Source organism: Plodia interpunctella, chromosome 5 (genome assembly GCF_027563975.2).
Source record: "Plodia interpunctella isolate USDA-ARS_2022_Savannah chromosome 5, ilPloInte3.2, whole genome shotgun sequence".
In the NCBI taxonomy this organism is placed as follows: domain Eukaryota; kingdom Metazoa; phylum Arthropoda; class Insecta; order Lepidoptera; family Pyralidae; genus Plodia; species Plodia interpunctella.
In genome coordinates this window covers 2379221-2402660 of record NC_071298.1, presented here as the reverse complement: position 1 = coordinate 2402660, position 23440 = coordinate 2379221, and the positions used below count along the sequence as shown (strand labels likewise).

The following is a 23440-nucleotide window of genomic DNA, read 5'->3' as shown; positions in this document are numbered from 1 at the left end:
GTAATCGGTCGCAAAATGTATTGTTCGAAAATAATTTCTCGCAAATTTTGACGCCTTTGTCCTTTGCATGAGTTCATCTACATTGAAAAATCTTTGCTTCTGCCACACAGTAAAAGCGGCCCAATTTTTCAATGCGACGTTATCTGGAGGGCACTTAGCGGCCCTTTTTTTATCTCAACTGGGACATTTTCTAATCGATAGTGCAACGACCCGTTTGGCGCTCTGCAATGTCTTGGCATATAAGACTGCTACGAAGGCGGAAAAGAGTAATTTGTTTGATTTGTACGTCTGATTGTATTGTTGTGAAGATGGCCTTTGAATTTGAACTTTATAAGGACACTGAATAATGAGGCAACTATATCAATGAGATTTTGGTTCAGAATCTTCTTTTTTCTCGGTGAAATAGCAAGGCCGATCAATTCGTACTCCCTGGTAATATTGACAATATTTCGAGTATTGCTGTAGGATAATTGCAATATTTCATGGCGTGAAATGAGAACCGACATTGTTGAAATTAATTAATGTCAAACATGACATTACATTTATACGTAACAAACTATAGCTCTCGAGAGTATACTAATTAATTCATTGGAAATAAATAGCTGGATTTATAGCTGGCATTTGGTCGTTCGATCCCTGGGAACAAATTTAAAATAGCCTTGAATATGCCCACGCGTCGTGCTTTTATAGGTATTGCCATTATGAAGAGATCCATATTTTTAATTTCAGTTTGTATAGCTGGGAACGAATGGTTATAGAACGAATTTCAAAAGAGTTCACTCTTAATTTAATTAATTTTTTACGATTATTTTTATTTCTATATTTTGGTTGATCGAAATCTCGATTTCTTTTTTTTTAAGTCTAATTTCGAATTTTAATTTTGAATATTTCTATATGTTTTTGTGGCAAATTGTTGTTGATTTCGAACAATTGAAATGGAAATTAAAATATTCGTGACATCGATAGGTAACAAAGACTTTATAATCCACTACGTTATCAGGTAACTGGACGGCCGCTGTTGACTAATGCAGCTGAAGAAAATATATATAAATTTATCTATTGTTATTTAAATACCTATTACAATGTAAAATTCGGAACTACGAATACAGAAATAGGCGCAGCCACCGGAATATATGGAAAATATTATTATTACAAATAAGGATTTAGTCGAAGGAAGGACATTTTTGGGATTTGTAGAAGCTTTACAAAATATCACATTTATAATATTAGACCTTTCTATTCAAAACGTCGCTTTTGCAACCTGATTGTAACCACAGTTAAGCTTTATGTTTCTCTGACCCTCTCACCTCGCCCAACCCCTTGTATTGGTCAACCTAATTACCCGAGACACCAAGACAGACACTCTTAAGCCTTTTAATTAAGTCCGCTCGGCGGCTGTGATCTAGTTACCACTGCGACATTTTATTAGCGGTCTAACAAAAATATTTTTTTTTATATCTGTGTATTAGCGCAAAAAGTAGATCGATAGTTTAACCGTGAAAATCACTAAGTAAGTATTAATTACTAAGATGTATTACTAAGACAACATTCTAGTCCGTACATGTTATATTCGTAAAACAAAGTCCTTTGCCGCGTCTATTTGGCTGTCTGTTCTCAATAAGCTCAAAAACTACATATGGATTTTCATGCGGTTTCATCAATTGACATTGTGATTCCTGAAGAAGGTTTAGGTGTAAAATGTATTATGTTTTACCCGAGAGAAGCCGAGCCAAGCCGCTCGTTATCAATATTTAAGATATTGCTATCGATATTATCGAATTCAAGATGATTTGTCAAGGTCTAATATTTCTGCATCACTAGCAATTGATCGCATTGTGACAAGTGGAATACCTTCCTTAGCAACGCACAAAAAAAGTGTATAGAACTATTACATTTACTAGTAGTAGTTATGTAGGGCACACATAATGCGGTGGCCGTGACATAAGTATTCGACTGGAAGTACTTCCAGTCGAAGTTTTAGTTGCAAATAAAAGGGTTGTATTATTTACTAGTAATTATTCGAACCTTTGCACAAAGAGTCTATCCCTCGGAAACGATTGGTCTATTTTCCCGATCAGACTTACGGTTTACTTTCCCAGTTGGTGGTCTTTTCCGAAATATAGAAATACTGATTGAGACGGACCAATTTCCGACCATTAAAGACCGATCCGATGCAAACTTCTTTCCAGTCCAGTTATGAATATATGAATGAATGAATGAATGCAAGCAAGAGACAACATTTAAGTGTCAAGGAAATCTATATTAGGAAGTTAAAATTGAATTAAAATAAAATAAAAAATTGCAACATAATATATTTGAGATCCAGAATGTCAATAAGAATTTGTAAATAAAGCTTTATTACAACAACTAAATTTTATATCACAATCAGTAAAGTGCCAGCGCAAACATGTTTACCTTATGTGTACAGTAAACAGAATAAACACTGACGAAATTCAAAGAAAACCAGTACCTAACTTATCCACCAGTACCCATCCTGCCAAGTTCATATTCTGTTAACTGTACGTGATTTTGAGGTGAGTTGTTATCTATATGATAAGGATAATGGTTATGATAATTAGATTATAATGTCATGGTCGGTTAAAGTTACGGCTTCTTAAGTAATGAAAGTTTTCTTGGTTTCATCTTATCGTTATAAATTATCATCTATCGTTTCGCTTATACGATGTTTCTTACTAGCCAAATTATTAATGGACAAACCACGCACACGCAACTTTTTCTAAAAAATCATACTTTTAATATTCCTCTCAAATTAAAAAAAAAAACACTAAAATTGAATAGTATTTCGGACCTGCGTTTATATTTCTTCTTCAATTCTTTCCAGTCTGCATTTATTTACTTAATTTTTATTACACACGCAAAACATGTGACAAAATCTGATAATCATCGAACTCTTGAATTTGTTAAAATTTCACATACATGATACTACTCGTACATACTTCATATTTCGTTTATTACTCTAAAGTCTACAACTTAATGCAAAGTACGTGCCATTTCAAAAAGTTCTTTTGTTAAAAGTGACGACAAATCCAAAAAGAACCCTAAAATCGATTAACATTTGACACTATATAGCGCGTATTGGCAACAAGTTTTGAATTCCTACCTAGAAATGAACAAACGCTAGAAATAAACTATTTATATTATTGTCTATTTTCAGCGGACGCCCACCAGGCATTTATAAACAAAAGCTTAAACCATACAATAAACATACACATCCATCCTGGATTTTTAATAGTTTAGACATGGCGGGCGAGCTACGGACTTGAGCGGCAGCTGCACGAATAAAAAAATATTTTATTTATTTATATATCAAAATTACCGCTTATTTTAATAAATAATGCAAAATTATGCTATACTAAGATCACAAACATAATTGAAAATTTTATCAATATGTTCGATTCTTCGACGACTCGAATCGACTTTCCGGAAAAAATTGCTTGCAAAAATTGGCAATTTTTCTTTGTGGAAACGGCTTTTATTATATGGTGTCAAGTTAAAAATGAACTTTGTATAAAATATCTTTAATTGACTCTTGAACAAGGGACTTTCACGACGGCTTTTGCCCAGCCTAGTGTTTCATCTGTTTCATGAAATCCAAAAACAGAATTGCAAGTATAAAGCAGTTGGTTTTACCAGCGAATCGCATAAACTGCATAAAAGCGCGAGTTACTCGTAATATCAACACAATCTGAGAACTATGTGATGCGAGTTGACTCGCACATTTGCTCGCATTATCTAAACTACACAATGCTGCAATATGAGGCTTTATTAACGTGGGATGCAGTTATGGCGCGAGTTCATTGTTCATTGATGGCTCGAGATACGAGTCTTATTTAGGCCTCCCATAGTTATATTAGCTTGGTGTAATAAAAAAATCTATAAACTTGCAGATTTATTATTAGCTTGATGACCGATTTATTGATTCGATTGTGGAATATTTTATTAGATTAATAAATTTTGCACCGCTATACATATCAATACGGCTCATTTGAATGATATAATAGACTGGAAGATCCTATCGTAGATCGGAGATAAGTAAATCCGATTTGATTTGTCAGATATTATTACATTTTGTCCATATTTATTATATTTTCACAGATTTTTTTGTTTGTGTTCACAAATTTTATGATCTTTGATCTTCCAAATATGGTCATAAATTTTGTGTTGTAAAAAATATCCTGCATTTTTACATAGTTTCATAGCAATTTATGTATAAAATATACTTAAAGTCTAAGTGAGTCAAGTAAAATAGTTCGAGTCTTTAAGCAATGAGGGTGAGCTGTGGTTATTTTTGTTATAAGTTATTTACGGTTAACCGCGCCGTAAGGTGTAGACTTAAACTGAACAAAATGATCTAACTAAAGATATTTCGTTGCAGAATAAACTTTATGGCACAGATTACCCAAAAATATCAAAATCAAATAGAAATTAGAAAAACAACAAATAAAATACCATAAAAAAAGTTAATCTGTATAAACAATTGTTTTAATATAGATATTTTTTATTTTTTAACAGTTCATAAGTGTATTCTTGAGTAGATAATTAAAAAAAAATTATAATACGTAATAAATCTTTCTATTATATTTATTTTGGAACAGTAATTGTAGTAAGCACTCCGTTATGTTTGGATTTTGATATTGACTTGACACTCGCAAGACACACAGAATATATGATGTAGAACGGTCACACCGCCACACTTTGTGGATAAATCTCAATGGGCAATACATTAGCTACTGAATGTCCCATGTCCTGAATGTTAGTTGTCGAACAACGCCCTAAATATGCCCATCCATCATCTATGTGCTTACCAGAAGATTTTATATTATTCCATATTCGTCACATCATTCTAATAGCGACCACATCAAGGGCGGATCCAACCTTCTCGTTATAAGGGGTTTGCATAGTCGAGGTTAATTCAGGACAGATGACACAAATAATCGAAAAATATTTAATGTTAGTAAACGAATGAATTTGTTAAATATTGTAATAGTACTTGTTTAGTCTATAGTAATACGTTATAATACGATTATTTATATAAATAGAAATAAAGTATATAAATTATTAGTACTAATATCGTTTGCGTATATGCAAATTATGGAAATTATTACAATTATATTCGCATATCTATCAAAAATATTTATTTTATTTATAAAAAATATATATGTATGATACCTAAAAGACTCCATGATCTCCACGAACACTCTTGAATATACTCTTTCGAAACACGTCATTTATTCTCTGTAGAATAAATACATTTATATATAACACGTGAGCACACAGTATCTTAACCCCAGAGAGGGTTGAAAAAGGGTCGTTATTGTATTTGTAGACTATCATGAAGCTCATGTACAGCACACACGACTTATCCAACTACATTGGAAATTCCCCGCTATTACTATACGCAAAGGGAAGGAGGTATATGTCGGGTAACTTGTCTTGTAGTTGACCGTACCGATTATGAATATTTCTTTGAATATAACGAGGTTACAAGCTGTGCTTTCTTGTAACCTCGTTATACGCTTCTTATTTAAGAACAACTTTACCAGCATTTTGAATGTAATAGACGCATAGAGTTTCTGGTCAATATTAAGGGAGTGGTTTGCCACTGCATTTCATATTTCATAAACTAGCCCATATGTCATTAACGATTAACATTAAGAGTGTAGGTTTCTTTACAATGTTTTCCTTCACCAGTTCAGTGGTGGTCTATTAAAACTAAACATGAGTCAGATCGGTATACAAGCTCAAGTAGAATTCGAATCTGCGACCTTAATGTTCATAGGCGGGTCTCCTAATTATTGAATCACTACACATCGAGAATATACATAACATCGTAAGTATCGAATATGGCATGTGGGTTTCTTTCACTTGTCATTTATTTTGAGTGATTTTTCATCAGTAGGAATTGCAATTTTGCACCGTGATATTATCAGGGTTTTCCTCCTTAGCTCCCTGAATTTCTTTTGTGTGCCATAGACAACTAAAACCAAACCGCTGAATAAAATAGGACCTCCCCGCCAGACTTGTCCATTAAAAATACACAATGTCTTGGGGAATATGGCCGCGTGTTTCTCCCGCGAATGTCAAGATTAGCGCTTTAATATATTTGCTTTCTACGTCAGCTATGTCCAGATATTCCGTTAGAAATTTAACTCACTTCACGCCATATACATAATTCCTAACGTGAAAATGTATCAAATAACAAAAGCAAGTTCTTGGCATAGCGACGATTGACACCTGATTCGTATCCCTCTTTCCACTTGTCGTCTTATATAATAATCGTGATATAAGACGGTGGAATACATAACACATTTCAATCAAAAACGAACTTCAACAATTCATGTCAACTTAATAAAGAGGCATTCAAAGATGCAAGCGACACTAACATTGAACAGTCCTTCGCGTGGCAGGTTAATAAGAATCGCTGAGCTATTACACCAGCAAATTGGCGAGAGGAGTGGAGGGAAGGAAACAATAGGCTTGTTGAGGCAATCAAAGCAGGCTGGGTTAGGGTTCTCGGTATGGGAAAATCTGGCGGTGTGCCAGAAGAGATGCGAGATAAGGGATGGCCCGGGCATGTTTATCTTGTGAATTGACATATTTTTACTATACGCTAGGATATCGTATCGTAAGGTTATGTAAGTTCGTGCAATACTACGTTTATGTTTTGAAGATTTGGAATAGGTAGCTATTTGTCATTCGAAATTTTTAACCTGTAATAAGAAAGATAGCGAGCGAGTTAAATTGGGATGAATATGGAATATCCATTTGTTAATTAATGGAGAAAAGTTGCGGTGAAGTTTGTTGCACCGCTTCTTCACCTGCGCTTTGAAAATCGGTTGGACTTATTTTTAAGTAAGTTTTGATGTCAATAAGTTATGTGTATCCTCGATTGAATAAAACTTTAATGTAGAAATATAGCACTCTCCCTTGATTGATTTTCACAGTCTGTGACGGATGAAATGCAGTTGGCACTTACTAGTTTTTTCTTTGCTGCCAGACCATCATGGTAGATATGTTCATTTTCAGCATTTCTCGTTTATTAACGACCGTAATGTAATTTGATTTCGTTTGCGAAGGTCAAACTTGACGTGGAATATGATGGAGCACAAAACTTTATAAAGAAAGTTTTTAGGTATTTCTTTTACATCTACTGCCGCGCAGTCCGCTGTTACTTAGGCAGTATAAAGAGTTAATTTGATTGGGAAAAAATGTGCAGAACTACCTACTGTATTACTATTCTTTTTAACCCCCGATAACAGAAGGAGAGCAGGGGATGTCTGCCTGTGGCATCATAGAAGCCGAATGGCTGAACCGATTTTGATCTTTTTTTTTTATTTGATAGAGAATTTAATGAGTCTGTTCAGTCGTTTGGAAGCTGTCAGCTCTTTTCTAGCAGATGGGAGGAAACCAAAAACTTCGAAGTCTGGGGTTTCTTAAATTTTTAATTTGGTTTTTCTTTGTGGCTCTTCTGTCTTTCTTTGTCTTATTTTACCATAAGTCTCGGTTTCCTACCGTACTCGTACTCATTCCCAACACCTTCATTCATCCTTTACTCAGTTCTTCCATCTCTCTCTATGCAAATACTCATCCTCTCCCTCTATGCAAAGTTATCAAATGCTGATATAAAATGAATGTTCTAAAAAGGCCGTAGTTTTAGTAGTACATTTCATCCATATCAAAGTAACAACATAGCAGGGTCGGCCACAGGAGACGCGGTGTAATACGCGCAGTATTTATTTATAACATCGGCTCCCCTCGGGCGCACGGTCGTGTGAAGGCCAAGGATTCGGTGTTAGCCACTGAGATATACGGACGGTTTAAAGTGTGATATACTGAGTTACTATTTAATGAACTTGAAGCTTTGGCCAAGTGGTCGAGGCGCTCGGCTAATGTCCAAAGAGACAAATTTGATTCCTATGCCACCTGACAGTGTCTGGACTGTGTCTACTGTTCTGTGTGTGACTGTACATTTTTGACGTCAATAAGTAATACGGCTACAATTGCTAGATGGTGGTTGAAGTATGTGTTGCCAGCTTCTAGCAGTTCTCTCTCCACATTAGTAAATTCTAAGTGTTTTTTAAAGACTTTTTATAAGAGCTGTTTATCCTGCTTATTAAATAAACAAATATTACTACAGATCAAATTACATATCTACCGATTTCATGAGTGTCATGAGACTCAAAGGACATATTTGGCTCAATATTTTTCTAAGGAGGTTCTGTGTTGGAGTGCATATTTTTTTATTTTATATTCTCGCCTTTATCAGCTCCTATATCAGTGTAGATGTGGTTGAATCCAATTTTTGTGTATGGTATCTGTGAAATAAATTGCAAGTCGGATGTATTTATAACGTCGGCTCCCCTCGGGGCGCGCGGTAGTTTAAAGGCCAAGGACTCTGTTAGCATGTGTGGTACGCTGACTTCTGTTCAACGTTCAATTAGTGATTGATTAGTTTCATAAATGGTCGCTTTATTTGTGTGTTGTTTTTCTTGGTATATTGTAGTATATAAGTGGTAGAGTGCTTCCCTCTGAACCGGGAGGTCCCGGGTTCGATCCCCGGTCGGGTCATGATGGAAAATTATCTTTTTCTGATTGGCCCGGGTCTTGGATGTTTATCTATATATGTATTTGTTATAAAATATAGTATCGTTGAGTTAGTATCCCGTAACACAAGTCTCGAACTTTGTGATTTGTCAATTGGTGTGATTTGTCCTAATATATTTGTTATTATTTATTATTATTGTAATAATGTTAAAGTATCAGAATTGTTGTAGTGTTGTTATGTTAAGTTAAATGGTACTTGGTCATAATTATATTGTGAATGCGAAACTGATGTTAAAAATGTAAGATTTTTACAAAATATATATATACAAAAGAAAATAATATTTCCCTTTTCATTCTCAATGATTACAACTCCACATATTGTATGAAAGTAAAATTAAAACGATACCATAAAAATGTTGAGAAAATCGAATATAAAGTTTGAAAACGCAGGATGCATGCGATACTGTGAAGAGCTTGGTTGAGATCAAAGCATCTTTGTGTTGGTCTTACATCGAGAGCCTTACATCATCAATATAAGTTACATATAAAACGGAAGTTACTCTCCATCCAATATTAACTTTAGCATAGCTTAGGTTCGCCTTAGAATCTCTAAAAATAAAAGACTGTCCACTGGATTTTGTAGAACGATGATGCTTTTTAAAATCGATAGATACCTGAAGGTGACTTGATGGAAAACTTTACCAGAGATAATTATAATAATTATAATCACCATCTCACACTGAGCGTTCACACCTGTGTTAAGTTGGGAAATTAAATTTCCCTGTCTTCACACATTTCTATTAATCTTTTGTGTGAAGGTTGATGGTTATAATTAAGGGAGAACCACAGTATAATAAAGAGTATTAGCGTAAGAACTTATACGTCAGGGGGCTTACCATCATCTCTTAACGCGACCCACTTTACGACCTAAACTGAACTGCATCGCAAATTATCGTACCATCGACTTAATTTTTAGTATGAATCCGATTCATTTTAGGTGCCTAAATTGAACTGAGTTGCATTGGAATCGTTCTGTAAAAGTTGATGGTAGGCCTGTAGTTGTTAAATCGTGTTTGAATTTCCAAAGAACACACTACATAAAACATGTTCCATAAATTGAGAAATTGTGAGTTGTCGTATTCGTATGAAAGTTATCTTTTTGTATTCTATTATTGTTATAGCTTGTTGCCGCTTTTTATATGCAACTTGTTTCGTTCAGCTTTCAGCAATCAGCGATGTGAAAAGCTTTGTGTGAGAGTGAATGCGGTTTTTAAAGATATTTGATTTGCTTTGTAGAATACAAAATATATTGTCTTGTGAGTTTGAGTTTTATAAATGTTTCAAATTGCGCAATTAGGTAGGTATTGTCTGTCTAAAATTTATTACTGTGTTTTCATTATGGTGGTCCGCGAAAATTACCTTGATTTTCTAGTTTAGAATAAAAAACTTAAGGCTAAGCGTGGGCGTCGCTTCGCTGCTATTACACAAATATAGAAAATGCCAAAATTAATCCAATTTTTGACCCTTAACCACTACAAAATAAGAAAACGTTGTTTATTAAAAATCTTTCAACTGTGTAATATTTTCTCGTTACCACACAGCTGCTGTGGACACAGCAGCTAATTAAAAACCTAACACTTACTGGTAGAGTTATTTAGAGTCTAATTGACTTGAATATTTTATTAAAATTTTTTAGTCCATCGATATCTCTTGGAGAATCGAAGCCTGTAAGGAGTGATTAGATCATAGTGGAGCTAACAAAGGTATTCTTATCTGATTCCACATTATCTGAGGTCAACTCCCCTAGTGACTCCCTAGTTACTCTTCATCAGATCACTCATGAAGATGTGTCATATCAAATTCCGGTTACGTGTCCCAAACAAGTTTGGTCGCAAACTCCAAATTCGAGAGAAATAAAGACAAGTCTCCTAATCAAGTATCAAACTTTTCAGTGTTTCACATCACTGGTTAACGAAATTAATGAAATTAAAATTGAAAGGTTTATATCCTATTTGTGTGTTTCCTCGTTTCTCATATGTAAAGATACTAATCGAAATCTAGATTTAATAAAATAGTTCACAAAAGCTTGATATAAACACACTAATATATTGATATATATACATTCGGTCAGTCAGAGTCTGGTTGTTTACATCACCTGTTACAAGAGACAAGGATCCGCTGCGAGCAATTTGAACGTAGCTCTACAGTTCAACGTTGCAATTAAATTCCTAGCATTGTTCGTGTAATCCGCCATCGGATCCACAGACAATACCACACGCTTTTATTGTAGTTTGTTCATGGAATTAGTAGGTACTCCGGTACGAAGTACTTACTAAATCCATGAGTTTGTTACAGATGTTCTGATGAATGTTCTGACTAGGATTTATTAACATTGCACTGGCCACTGACAAAATGTGTTCAAATTTTAAATATTTTTTTCATTAGATCTATTTATTAATTGGGGCGCAAAAATACATTTTTTGTATGTTTGTTTGTTTGTTTGTTTGTTTGTTTGTTTGTTTGTTTGTTTGTTTGTTTGTTTGTTTGTTTGTTTGTTTGTAACTCGATAACTTTGGAACCGTTGGTCTGATTCTGAACAACTAGTAAAGTTAATTTTATTTTTCATAATTTCACAATGTAAATAAAACAATTATATTTGTAACATCGGCTTATTGTAGCATTCATTATGCTGCATATGAATTACGTTAGTTTTAATTACGACCTAAGGCGTGTAGTGTAGCCGTGCTTGTCTACATCAGTTACCAATTAAAATGTATAGAATACTAGATCAAGTAATAAATTATTACGGAATGTATATTTATGGCACATGCTCCAATACATTTAGATTGTATGAAATGCGACACTCGTGTACCGGTTACATATGAATGTCGTTTACAACAACTAATACAATTTCCACACTCTAGAAATACAATATTTTAGACTATTATATATTGAGTCTATTATGAAACATTTCACAAAAACAGCGAATTAGGCATGCTCCTTCATAAAACAATTTCTAAAATTGTGCGTATAATTTCCAAACGGCTCCGTTGTAATTTTAGGAACGGCACTGTTTACATTTTAGACACAGATCGCCAATAACAGACCGTGATTTATACTTGTTTATTATGTTTGAGTGCGGATAAAGTGTCACGTCTTTGTTCCTTACGGTGTAGACAGTGACTAGCGAGACTCGAAGGTTTATATTTATTGTGTGACATGTTATTATCCCATCGCCTATTTGAAACAAACTCAGTTAATAGCACTCTTGATTGCCTTTTATGAGGAGGTTAATAAATAAACAAACAAAAAATAAGTCAGTAAGTTAAATAGTAACAAGTTTTTTTTATTAAATATTGTTTTTGCATTGTTACAGTCGAAAGCTTTGGGTCGAGTGCTGTTCGACCAGGTGTGTCGGCAGCTGCACCTGCTAGAAGCTGATTACTTCGGGCTGGAGTATCAGGACGCTAATGGGACTAAGGTTCGTAATATCTTGGAGATTACATTCTTCTTCGTACACTGCACTTTATAATAAGACCCGAAGTCTCAAATCATTCCCGAGGGTTGACGCCAGGTTGGCAGTTGGTCAAAAAAGGTAAGAGAATTGTCTGCGTTTAAACGTTTATTTTTATGGGGACTGTTAGTTTCGTGACCTGCAGGATTTAGATGGCGAAATAGAAACTCAGGAATTACTTTTGTTGTACTATATTGCGATACAAACTGAGACGAAGAGAAGGAATTACAGGCACAATTAGCTATATGAACTTAGGAATAGCTGGCGCCATCTAGTAGTAACATTCCTTGGTTTATCTTAAAGTATTACTATAAATAATCGATATTTATTTTCTCCTTGTAGTCTGTGCAAGCTAAAGTCATTAGATGACGCTAGTGTGTTAACAGTGACTTAGGCGTCACAGCCAAGATTGTAATCGGGAACAAACTCGCAGCAGTTCCTCTGTAGTATTTTAACAAGAAAATTACATTTTGAATTACTTTGTTAAGTTTCCATTTTCGAACACCGAGCCAGTTATCTTTAGGAACAGGAAAAGTCATTGCCACATAATGTAAAATCTATATTTCAGCTTGGCAAACCTTGTTGGTTCCGTGACGTCGTCTTTGTTTCGATCTTTTTTTAACCATGTTTGACCCCCCCTTCCCCTTTATTGATACGTGGTGAGATTTAAAACTATACAAAACATCACGTGTATTTTTAGTACCTACAAAGAATCTTAAAATTTTGAGAGTTTTATGTTTAAATACAGCATTATCTTTATACAACGTTATACAACGGGGATTTGGTTCGTTACCTGGCAACGATAAGTTAAAGTTACTTGCCCGTTTAACGAAACAATAAATACACGTACTACACCGCCTTGTGATATTTCGTGATTTTTGTCAAACCTAACGTGATTAATGGATGGCCCCTTTGCTTAATAAAATTGAAATAAATATGAAATGTGTATAAATGAAAAAAAAAAGATGAAAGTATTTTCGAAAGTTTACAATATTTTTCTGCGAACCATATCGTTATCGCCCGTCACTGTCTCAAAATTATTTTAACTTCAAGCGGGAAAGGAACCACACGCTCCAATAGCAATCTGGCACTATCTGCTTATAAATAAACAATTTTTTTGTTCACAGTACTGGCTGGATGTAGAGAAGCCGATGTGCCGCCAACTAGGGCTGTCGATGTTGGAGCCGACACTGCGTTTCTGCGTGAAGTTTTACACGCCCGACCCTGCGCGGCTCGAAGAGGAGTTCACACGGTACCTCTTCTGTTTGCAAGTGAAACGGGACCTTGCTCACGGCTGCATACAGTGCAATGAGAACACTGCCGCGCTCATAGCCAGTTATATTGTCCAGGGTAAGTCTATAAGGTCACAATAGTAGATTGTAGCAACCTTTGCTGTCATGGATTTAAAAAAAATTCATTAAGCAAGCAAACAGTCATGCGGCTTGCCAGCCATCTTTTCACTTTTTAAAGAATCGTGTTTTAGTATTATACATATAGCAACCGTAGAATAATCCATGGCTTGGATCTCATTCCACATTCTCTAGAGTACGTAGCAGGAAGTTACTATTAAAGCGCACTATAACTTTATTGAATATCTACGCTTCAAGGAAGCTAGATCTTATCTATCTCAAGGGAGTTGTAGAATCATCGATATGTACAATTTCATAGAAGAATGTGTCGAATATTATTTGCATCGGAGAATGTGAATAAGGAGTATTTATTACTGCCAAATTATCTTCGGTAGCGTTTGGTGTAAACGGCGTATTCTGTATATTAATTATAACTATGTAACTGACCGTATTTTTTATTAGTCTTAAGGCCTGTTTCACCGCTTGCTGATAAAATGTCTGATAGCCTATATGTAACATATCGAACAGATAACTTTAATAAATCTGTTTCACAATTGTTGGGTAGGGCTAACTAGCAAATAACTTAGGCAGATTTATCTAGCAGTTAGTTTACCTGTCAGATTACAATATGATATTAGAACAGGGCCTTAACTTTCAAATCCTGCAAGATATTCCTTAATTTGTCCATGTTTGTTGATTTGCTAAAATATAAAACTGTTATTTCTATAATATAGCTGAATGCGGCGACTTTGTTCCGGAGGATTATCCAGACCATAGATACCTCAGCTCGTATAAGTTCTTCCCCGGACAGGATCAGGAGTCGGAGAGGAGAATCATGGAGAACCACAAGAAACATATGTAAGTATATACTGTAAAAAGGTTGAATCAGTGATTTTTTTAATAGCCTGTATTATGTGTCCCACTGCTGGGCAAAGGCCCCCCCTTTTGTCTTCCAAAGTACTAAATCTTGAGGCATTTGCTGTAAACCACGCTGAGATTTGTCTAAATGCGCCTACGACCTTCGGGAACCAAGTTGTGGTGACCTGTGCCCATCTCCCTGGCGGCATTTAAATATATTTAGTTATATTTATATATGCGAGATTTATGACAATTATTAATTCATATCTTCTTTTGTCATAGCAGTAATGGGAAATCAATATACAGTTTAAAAGTTACCTACATATAAAAGATCGTATATTTTAAGAATAGCGCAGCGACTCCACCTGTACAAGGTGCTACATTGAACCGGGTCGCTCCTACTCAATCATTCCCACGGGAAAACGTCACGTCCTTATGCCATTATGTATATTATTATACACTATCGCCGAACTCCGACGCGAATGAAGTTTGTATCAGAGATTTGTTTACCGCACTGAAAAACCAGCAATGTATACCGAATCTGCGAGAGTTCGACAAACTGTATCGCGGTAATGTATAGCCGGTATTATGCTTAATGTGATTGTCAGCACACACACACTTTATACGGAAACTATTTAATAAAAATACTGTGTTTTATTTATCTGTAAGTTCTTATACGCGCTTGGAAAAATACTTATTTACGAATGGCTTTTTTGAGAAATCCTTATCATTACATATTATAAAACGAAGTCCACTGCCGCGTATGTCTGTCTGTTCGCGATAAACTCAAAAACTGATGCTTGGATTTTCATGCGGTTTTCACTAATAGATAGTGTGATTCCAGAGGAAGGTTTAAAGGTGTATTTGTATATAATTTACTATGTTTTTGGTTTAGAGGTGTATATATACTGTTTTTAAACGAGCGAAGCCGGGACGGGCCCCTTTTTATAATAATAAATAAATAATTATAGATTAATTGTAACAATAGTAGATTTGGTAGTCGATCGTAGAGCGTGACTTCTTGCACGTAGTGTTTATTGTGGTGGAATGAAACAATTAGGACCAGAATCGTATTGTATGGATCGATTGCAGTCGTACTATATAGTTTAAGTCCAATTTAAGTAAATGTACCTTCAGCTTTACCAAACAATCTGGCATTTGCGCTACCTGCATTGTGTACATATTTAAAATTTGATTTAGTTGCAGCAACAGAGTGAGATGCACCGTCAAATTTGACGTTGATTTTAACCGGCGCGCCGCTGACGTTTAGACAAAATGGCATACTTTGCATTTTATGCGTACATTAAAGTTAACGTCAAAGTTAACGGTGCAATCCACCATAAATAAATGGTATATTAGAAATTTGGCATGTAGCTGCCAAATAGTACATCAGTAAGTTTCAGTATTTTAACAGAATGATTATACACACAGTCACCAAAAAACGACACAGCATAGAATGTCAAGTGTCGTCGTTTGTTTCAGAGGTCAAAGCCCCGCCGAAGCGGACCTGAATCTGTTGGAGACCGCGCGAAGATGCGAGTTATACGGTGAGTGTACTAACTTCAATTACACTTTTAGATCTTATTTTAATAGGGTGAGTCTGAAACTGTTGACCGACGGTTGCTTCGAGAATATCTCCTCTATTCTGTCGGCGGATCGTTCGTAGATGAAGGGTTCTGTCATCATCATCAACATTGTGTCGACGAAATGTTCGTAGACGAAGCAACTGTCGGAAAACAATTTTAGACTTGATAGGGTAGTTGCCTGCGTGTAAAATAAAATTTACAAATGCTTTCACATAATGAAACGCGGTGATCAAATGTTACTTTAAGCGGTAAATTTTATTAATTAATTCATATTTGTGTGTGGAATGGAGAAGGCAATAGCAAACCATACTATTGCTGAGAGTAAAGTTAATCTGAATAATATGTGGTTGTCCAAATCAAAAGGGACCTTATGGCGGCTAGCACTTAGGTCTTTATTACCGTTGTTCCAATACAAAACAACGGCAATAAACCTTAAGTGCTAGCCGCCATAAGGTCCCTTTTGATTTGGACGACCACATGTGTCAGCATTGGAGAGTCAGGGGAGGCTTGGCAGCCAAGATGAGTTGGTCGATTGACCTTACAGCCAAAATAGGAAATGTAAGCATCGCAATATTAAACGTATTTTTGTTTAAAACATGTTAAAATATCATAAAAAAGTCGCCTACATTAATAGACCCCTTATAATCGAGATTATGTTTGTAAAGCTTTAACGCTTTACAAACGAGGACCAGTCCAAACGAGGACATTTATTGAAATATACACTTCAATAAATAAATCTAGAATGCACTAGTTAAAATTAATTAAAAGTTCAACTCAGCGCGTGGTAACGTGCAACACTATAGCGTTTACACGCAGTGTAGGAACGCCCTTAAATGAAACGAGCGAGTTGGCTAATTGGCACAGTTCTTGATTTTAAAAGGTGTAGTTGCAATGCAAATTGGCACAAACTGACGTTTGCCAGCCTTTTTTACGAGGTTATTGTCCTTAGTTTTAATTAATTTGACTTCAATTGCTACATTGAGAACTGAGAAAGGCGCCAAAAAATTTGGTCTAATGCAAGAGTAACAATTTGTCCTCAGGTGTAAAAATGCACCCAGCGAAGGACCATGAAGGCGTGCCCCTCAACCTGGCAGTGGCCCACATGGGCATAGTGGTGTTCCAGCACTTCACCAAGATCAACACCTTCAGCTGGGCCAAGATCAGGAAGATCTCCTTCAAGAGGAAGAAGTTTCTCATAAAACTTCACCCGGAGGGCTGTGTGAGTGGGAATATACATTTAGATACTATTTGTATATAATATCCCGTGAAATGAAATAAATAAATATATTAGGACAAATCACACAGATTGAGCTAGCCCCAAAGTAAGTTCGAGACTTGGGAATGAGAGTGATAGATTCGAAAATTAACAGACGAATGTGCATGTTAAGGCATATCCACGTAGTAGACAACACACCGAGTTGTGAATTGTACTTTTTCCGAGTGAAATATAGTGCTTTATACGACATCTGCCTATGGAGATGAGAAAAAATACTCTTGCAAGTTAAATTTACTGATTTCGCTTAGCCAAGGCCCCTGGTGACCTGATGAAACATCAAAGATCATCATCACCAAAGGTCCAAGGGAACTCCACAATGGTTTGCTACATGGACTTGTTTTTGCCACAATGAACGTAACATAATCTAAATTAATCGATTATATTAAAAATGAAAAATTCGTAAAAAGCTTCTTTAAAATAATATTCTCAATAGAATTACTATCGCGACGTCGTGGAATTCTTCTTCGAAACTCGCAACGAATGCAAGAACTTCTGGAAGAAGTGCGTGGAGAACCACGGCTTCTTCAGATGTTCCAGCGTGCCTCGGCCGCCGCGGCACAAGACCAGGGTCATATCCAGGGGATCCTCTTTCAGGTACGTGCTCTACTGGAATTCTGATGATTTTCGTCTAACTTTAGGGAATTGTTATATTCATAGGCTGGCTTGACCAAGGACGAGCTAGCAACGACTTTGATAAGTTCGATAAAAGGTGGTGCAATATGACCCAAGATAGAACGTCATGGAGGAATGATAGAGAGGCTCAACACTAATTGGTTATTAAACTTTAAAAAAAACATAGGTCGTTGTTTAGCTGCTTAAGTAACATGACAAACTGGATGTTTACATAATTCTCAGTAAGTCCTCAACCCTGGTATCGAATGTAGCAAAAATGGTATTAATGGTCAATTATATACCATTGGTATAATGGTATATAATTGACTATGATTAATAATATGTTTGCTATCCTGGATCCTTTTTTACAACAATATTTCTTACTTATTTACTTTGACATTCCTCTTTAAAAATACCTAAATAATATTTACGTATTTTTTAAAAAGCTTTAATACTACCGTACAACTACCGTGCACTGTCATTTTAACGTTTCCTTCACAGGTATAGCGGTAAAACACAGAAGCAGATAGTCGAGTTCGTCCGAGACAACTATGTGAAGCGGCAAACATTCCAAAGGTGCGTCTGGCTTCTCAAAGCTTAGCTCCTGCAGTAGCATAGTTCTTGCATGACAGAACCGACTTGGCGAATAACTATAGCTTATTATGTCAGACAGCGTTTTTATTGGTCTCGAGCTCTATAAACATATGCATAAATATTTAATAGAGACAAATCATAAAGTTTAAATTAGTCACAAAGTAATTTTGAGAAATATGTTGGTGAATTTATTGATTTTATAAGTCAGCTATACTGTTATATATATGATAGTTATCTAAGACTGAGTTCAATTCGAGATATATTATTTTTCATCTGGATCTGACCGGAGATCGAAAAAGAGATTTTAACTTAGCGTGAGTTGAACCATTTTTATTCACGAAAGAATTATTCAATTCTTATGTCACTGTTTATATTTATCTAGATAAGATGTGTATAAAACTAGAGACAAAAAGTTCAGATTATTTTTCCCTTAAAATTACTTTGAATATACTCTATTACACTATACTAGTTAATCGATACTAAATGGAATTCAAATTATGTTAGTAAACGCTTTGATTGCAATTTCAAAAAATATGTCAAATTAGCAAATTGTGACCAATTAGAACGCTGTTCAAAATGTAGTTAGTTTGCGTTTAGTTGTTTCTAAGCCTTATCATAAAAATGGGAGAAATATACTCCTATGTATCTTAATATATAAGTAGCATAAGTTATCTAATACGGTGAGTGGTTAGCATGGGTTGGGGGACACTAGCTTTTGGTTTTGTCTTGTGGGCGTTTGTGTGAGAACTATAAACGAAAAGCGCGATGCATGTTGTAAAAAAGTCCCTAAAAACGACTAAAATCGGTTAGTGAGGCTTCGAATAGTTGTATATCGATGGTGGTTAGATTCTCGAGCATGTGCTGTATCCGTTGAGACTTTCGCTTCTTCCAAGTTTACTGGTTAACCCATGAGTATTATATGAGCAATGAGCGGCGAAGCAATAAGGTTGAAAATAGCTTGGATCTTGTTTCTTATAACAATTTGATTCGATAACATGTTGTTCTGTAGCCAAAACAACTGCGACAATTAATTTGCGTGAATTTCACCGCTATTTTCAGCCTATGAAGGGAAGAGACAGAAACATCCCCGCTCGTTGCTTAGTTTTCGTGGGTTCCCACTAGATGTCGCGGTCGACGACGCGGCGATCGGTCGGAGGATGGTGTGTTCGGTTTTAGGGATTTTTTTTTATACAATACGAGTCTACGCTCCGTCACCTTGTAGTGTTTCAGCATCAATCCCAGTCTATGTCACTCGAAACCCTACACGCTTGCAACACATAGTTTTGACACTTTGAATTGAGTGTGTTGCTCTGTGTAATCCTTGTGTATAAAATAACGCACAATAATTGTGTCAGAATTGTCAAGCCCCTGCACTTCCCTGTTTACTTATTTTTTTAATTGATATTGTACTTTCTGCCTGTTTTGTGAATTACTTTCTTAGGTCTGAGAGTATTTTTTTATTTAAGTTTCATCTCAGCAAAATGAAACGATGTCGCAGTACAATAGCGAGTAACTTGATTAAAGGACAATTTCGAGTGATTTGTTATGTTTTAAGGTTTAGCTACCTACTGCAAAAATATATACCTAATTCGGGCGTATATTGAACATGTAGCTAACAGAGGGACGGAGCGGGGAGTCCAAGTACAATAATTGTTACAGTAAATTACGTTAGCATTAGGCCCGCAAAGTCGCGTAGATTTCACGCATTCTATTTTCATATTAGAGTGCAAAAAATTAATGAGACTTTATGTTGTCAATAAATTCAAATTTAAATCATAATCAGAAATTAGACCTTCACAGGCACTTTTTCACGTCAATTTTTATATCAAATAGTTATTTCTCACAATGGCATTTCGGAACGACCACTGCTGAGAAGAAATGCCGAAAAAAACTCATTACGCATAAAAATGCTGGATGTCGCGGTTAGTTTTGAATTTAGTTCGATGAGGGAAGACGCTGGTATTAATTTGATGACAAATATTACTCAATATGTTGTCACTGAAACATGGTTTTATATCGTTTTATCTCGCGTTGCATCACCACCCTCCTGCGCCGGTTAATATATAATTAAAATGAAATCCGTACGACAATAGAGATTTAGAAACGTAGGGTTGATTATGTGGTACCATTGAAATGGGCACGTAAAATTTGAACCTTGGCTCGGTGAACGCTAGATTGAAATCCGTTTGACGACAATTTTTTTTAACATATAGCGACATAAGTTTGTATTTAGCGTATGTATCCAGCGAGTGAAATATACGCGGCTATATAATTATTTCGAAAATTCGAATATTAGTGCTTATATAGGTTTCCACTAGATCTAATCTTTACAACTCCGCGCGACAAATCCATTTTGAATCATAGCGCAGTGACCCAAGTTTCATTTGTAGTCCCTAAACTCCGCGATCGTATTACTTTCAATCTTATTGCAACTACACAAGGTTTAGAATCCGTGAAATCAGCAACCGAACCACAAACTTAAAACAGTGACAATATTACGACATAAGGTTGAATTTATAATCCGCGCGTGAAATCCGCGCGACCGAAACACAACCTTAGTGCAAAGGCCATAAGAACCAAAAGCTGGTGTCACCATCCTCCGTCCGCCGCAGGTCGGGGTCATTCCGCGCGTCGCGGTCGGCGGGCGGGTCGCGCGGCAACGTGTCCTCGCACGCGGCCACGCCGCTCAACGCTAGTCTCTCCGCCCATCCGCTGCTGCCGCTACCGCCAGGCTCCGATGGTATTTATTTATTTACAAGTTTATGTACCATACATACAGGATAACACATGGAGTATTTGGTACGTATGTAATTCAGGACGTAGCCGATTCATACGATTTACTTTAATTGCAATCTGAACTTTGGTTCGTCGTCTTTAGACTTATTTTACATTGACTAAAAATTTGCGATAGAAACAAGTAAGCTCGGTAATTTGTTGTCAATGTAAAGTACGTCTACATAGGTCGGTTTAAAGCTCACTTTATTTTTTGTCAGATGGGAGCAGTTCCGTATAATTCGGTTATGTCATTTCTTCAATATAGGCGTAGGTAGGTTAACTCGCGATAGTTGGAAAAGACGCAGTCAACTAGCGGAAGCTGAATATGGTCAGATAAAAAGTTCACAATCTTGTTGTATACTACAAAATTATTGATTGACGACAATAATGCTACTGTGTTAACATGGAGAATAAAATTGAAAGTAGGGATTTTTCATGTCTCACGTCATCGACGATTGTACTTTTCAAAAAAAAAAAAAATGTTTTACTGATTCCTTCCACAGTTTAGCATCCGAGCCGAGGGTCCTTTATCATATTCTCACAACACAAATGTCAAATGTTGCAGCGATTTCCCTGGAGTGGGACAAGCAGCCTCACTACCTGGAGGCTTCTCTGATGATGAAGGGATACACGGCGGAGGAGGCGCGCGAGGCGGCGCAGCGCTCCGCGCGGAGGGCCGGGGGGGGCGCGCCTCGCCCGCCGCCACCAGCTACCGCCTTTGTCACCACGAGGGACAAGGTTACATATATCCTACTTTATTTTCTTTCTCTTTCTTTCCTACAAGCGGCCCGTCCCGGATTTGCTCTAGTAAAACCATAAAAAGTGTATTTTACTTTTGAAGGTTTCGTCTATCTCTGTGTCGAATTTCGTCAAAATCGTCATAAATAAATAAAAATACAAACCTTTTTTCTTTATATATTGATAAAACAAATGGCGATGTATTCTGTCATGAAAGAGATGTTGCTTATAATGTGACTACGGTAAGTGATGGTTGTAGATAAGTTATTGTAATAAGACAAGCTATAGTATAGTTATCCTTCACTGATATCATCTTCTCTGATGACGAAACTCTTAGTTGGAACAATTTCCTTAATCTGATAAAATAAGTAATATATATATAAATATTTCATTCTTATCGAGAGTTGATCGTTATGCTTCTGACATGATTTAGTACCTTACCTACCGCTATCTAGCAGCAAGTAGACAATTTCTATCATACAGTAAAGGGTAAGGTAAAATACATATAGAATGTACTACGCTTTCCACAATTTAGACAGCGCTTATGAGAAATATCATAGAAGATATAATATTCTATACTATAAAAGCTTTTCATTGCGTATACACTGCTTGTTGATTGTTACAATATTGCGCGGACACTTAACTATAAACATCTGATATTTAAGATTTTTTTATTTAAGTTATGAAGGGTAGATTGAAGGATATTTTGTTGTATATCTTAAACGAATTATTGGATAGATTTCTTTGTAAAATGCAAAGATGCCATATATGTTATGATTTGAGACGTCAAAACCCGATGACGTCACGCTTTGCTTCGTTCACGCAATAGACGTTTATTTTTGTTTCTTTCAGCTGTCAAAACTGTACTGCAGCCAAATCGTAAGGGCCTTTTCAAAAATTGGCTTGTTTTTAACTTCTAATTGTACAATGTCATTTCTAACTCTACATATTCATGTGTCTACACCGAAAATGTTTGTCTGTCACATCATCATACACCAGCAACATTTTTCAAACGTTATGCACAAAATTTACTATCGTTGTTCAGAATGTTACTAATAGGTGACGGCATTTTAAATCAGAAATCATATTTTAGAGTAAGTTTCCGTTAAGGGCATGGTTATAATTTATTTCTTATCTAAATCATCATCGGTGCAAGGTTTATAATTCAGTCTTTATCGTCTCGATGTTCCGTATAAAACTAGTTAATAACTGTGGCATTGTTTTGTTTTTATTGTGAAATTAATTGAATCTGGAAACATTTTATCTGCGATAAATTCACATGTACCCCATGTAATAAACTGGAACAGGGGTGGACGAAGAAAAAGTGAAGGATTTCACATAATGTGACAGACAAAATCGTAAATGTCTTTTTTTTTTGTTAACCTCAACATCTTAGTATTATTCATTGCACCTTATTGTCGTAATTTCGACTGAGAAGAGAATTGAGTAGTTCAATAAAGTATAAATTGACATATAGCCAAAAACAATGCTACAGTCCATTACATAATGTCTCAATGTCGTAAAGCACTGTCACACTCTGCACTAGTCTCACATTCGCCGTCTCTTTCACTAA

The 23440-nt window shown here is 35.8% G+C and overlaps 1 protein-coding gene across 5 annotated transcripts in view; it reads left to right on the top strand.

Annotated features, from left to right (window-relative positions):
* LOC128670158 (FERM, ARHGEF and pleckstrin domain-containing protein 1-like) overlaps positions 1-23440 on the top strand; it is a 58974-nt gene that overhangs the window by 10356 nt on the left and 25178 nt on the right. For 2 of the 5 annotated variants that reach the window (XM_053745605.1, XM_053745606.2), the window contains exons 4-13: positions 11942-12046; positions 13207-13429; positions 14163-14286; positions 15769-15833; positions 16913-17091; positions 17582-17742; positions 18262-18336; positions 20967-21094; positions 21695-21867; positions 22720-22746. In XM_053745605.1, coding sequence (XP_053601580.1) covers positions 11942-12046; positions 13207-13429; positions 14163-14286; positions 15769-15833; positions 16913-17091; positions 17582-17742; positions 18262-18336; positions 20967-21094; positions 21695-21867; positions 22720-22746 — 1260 coding nt within the window. The remainder of the gene's footprint in view (positions 1-11941; positions 12047-13206; positions 13430-14162; positions 14287-15768; positions 15834-16912; positions 17092-17581; positions 17743-18261; positions 18337-20966; positions 21095-21694; positions 21868-22719; positions 22747-23440) is intronic. The other 3 variants (XR_008404730.2, XM_053745608.1, XR_008404731.1) reach the window with 3 other exon arrangements.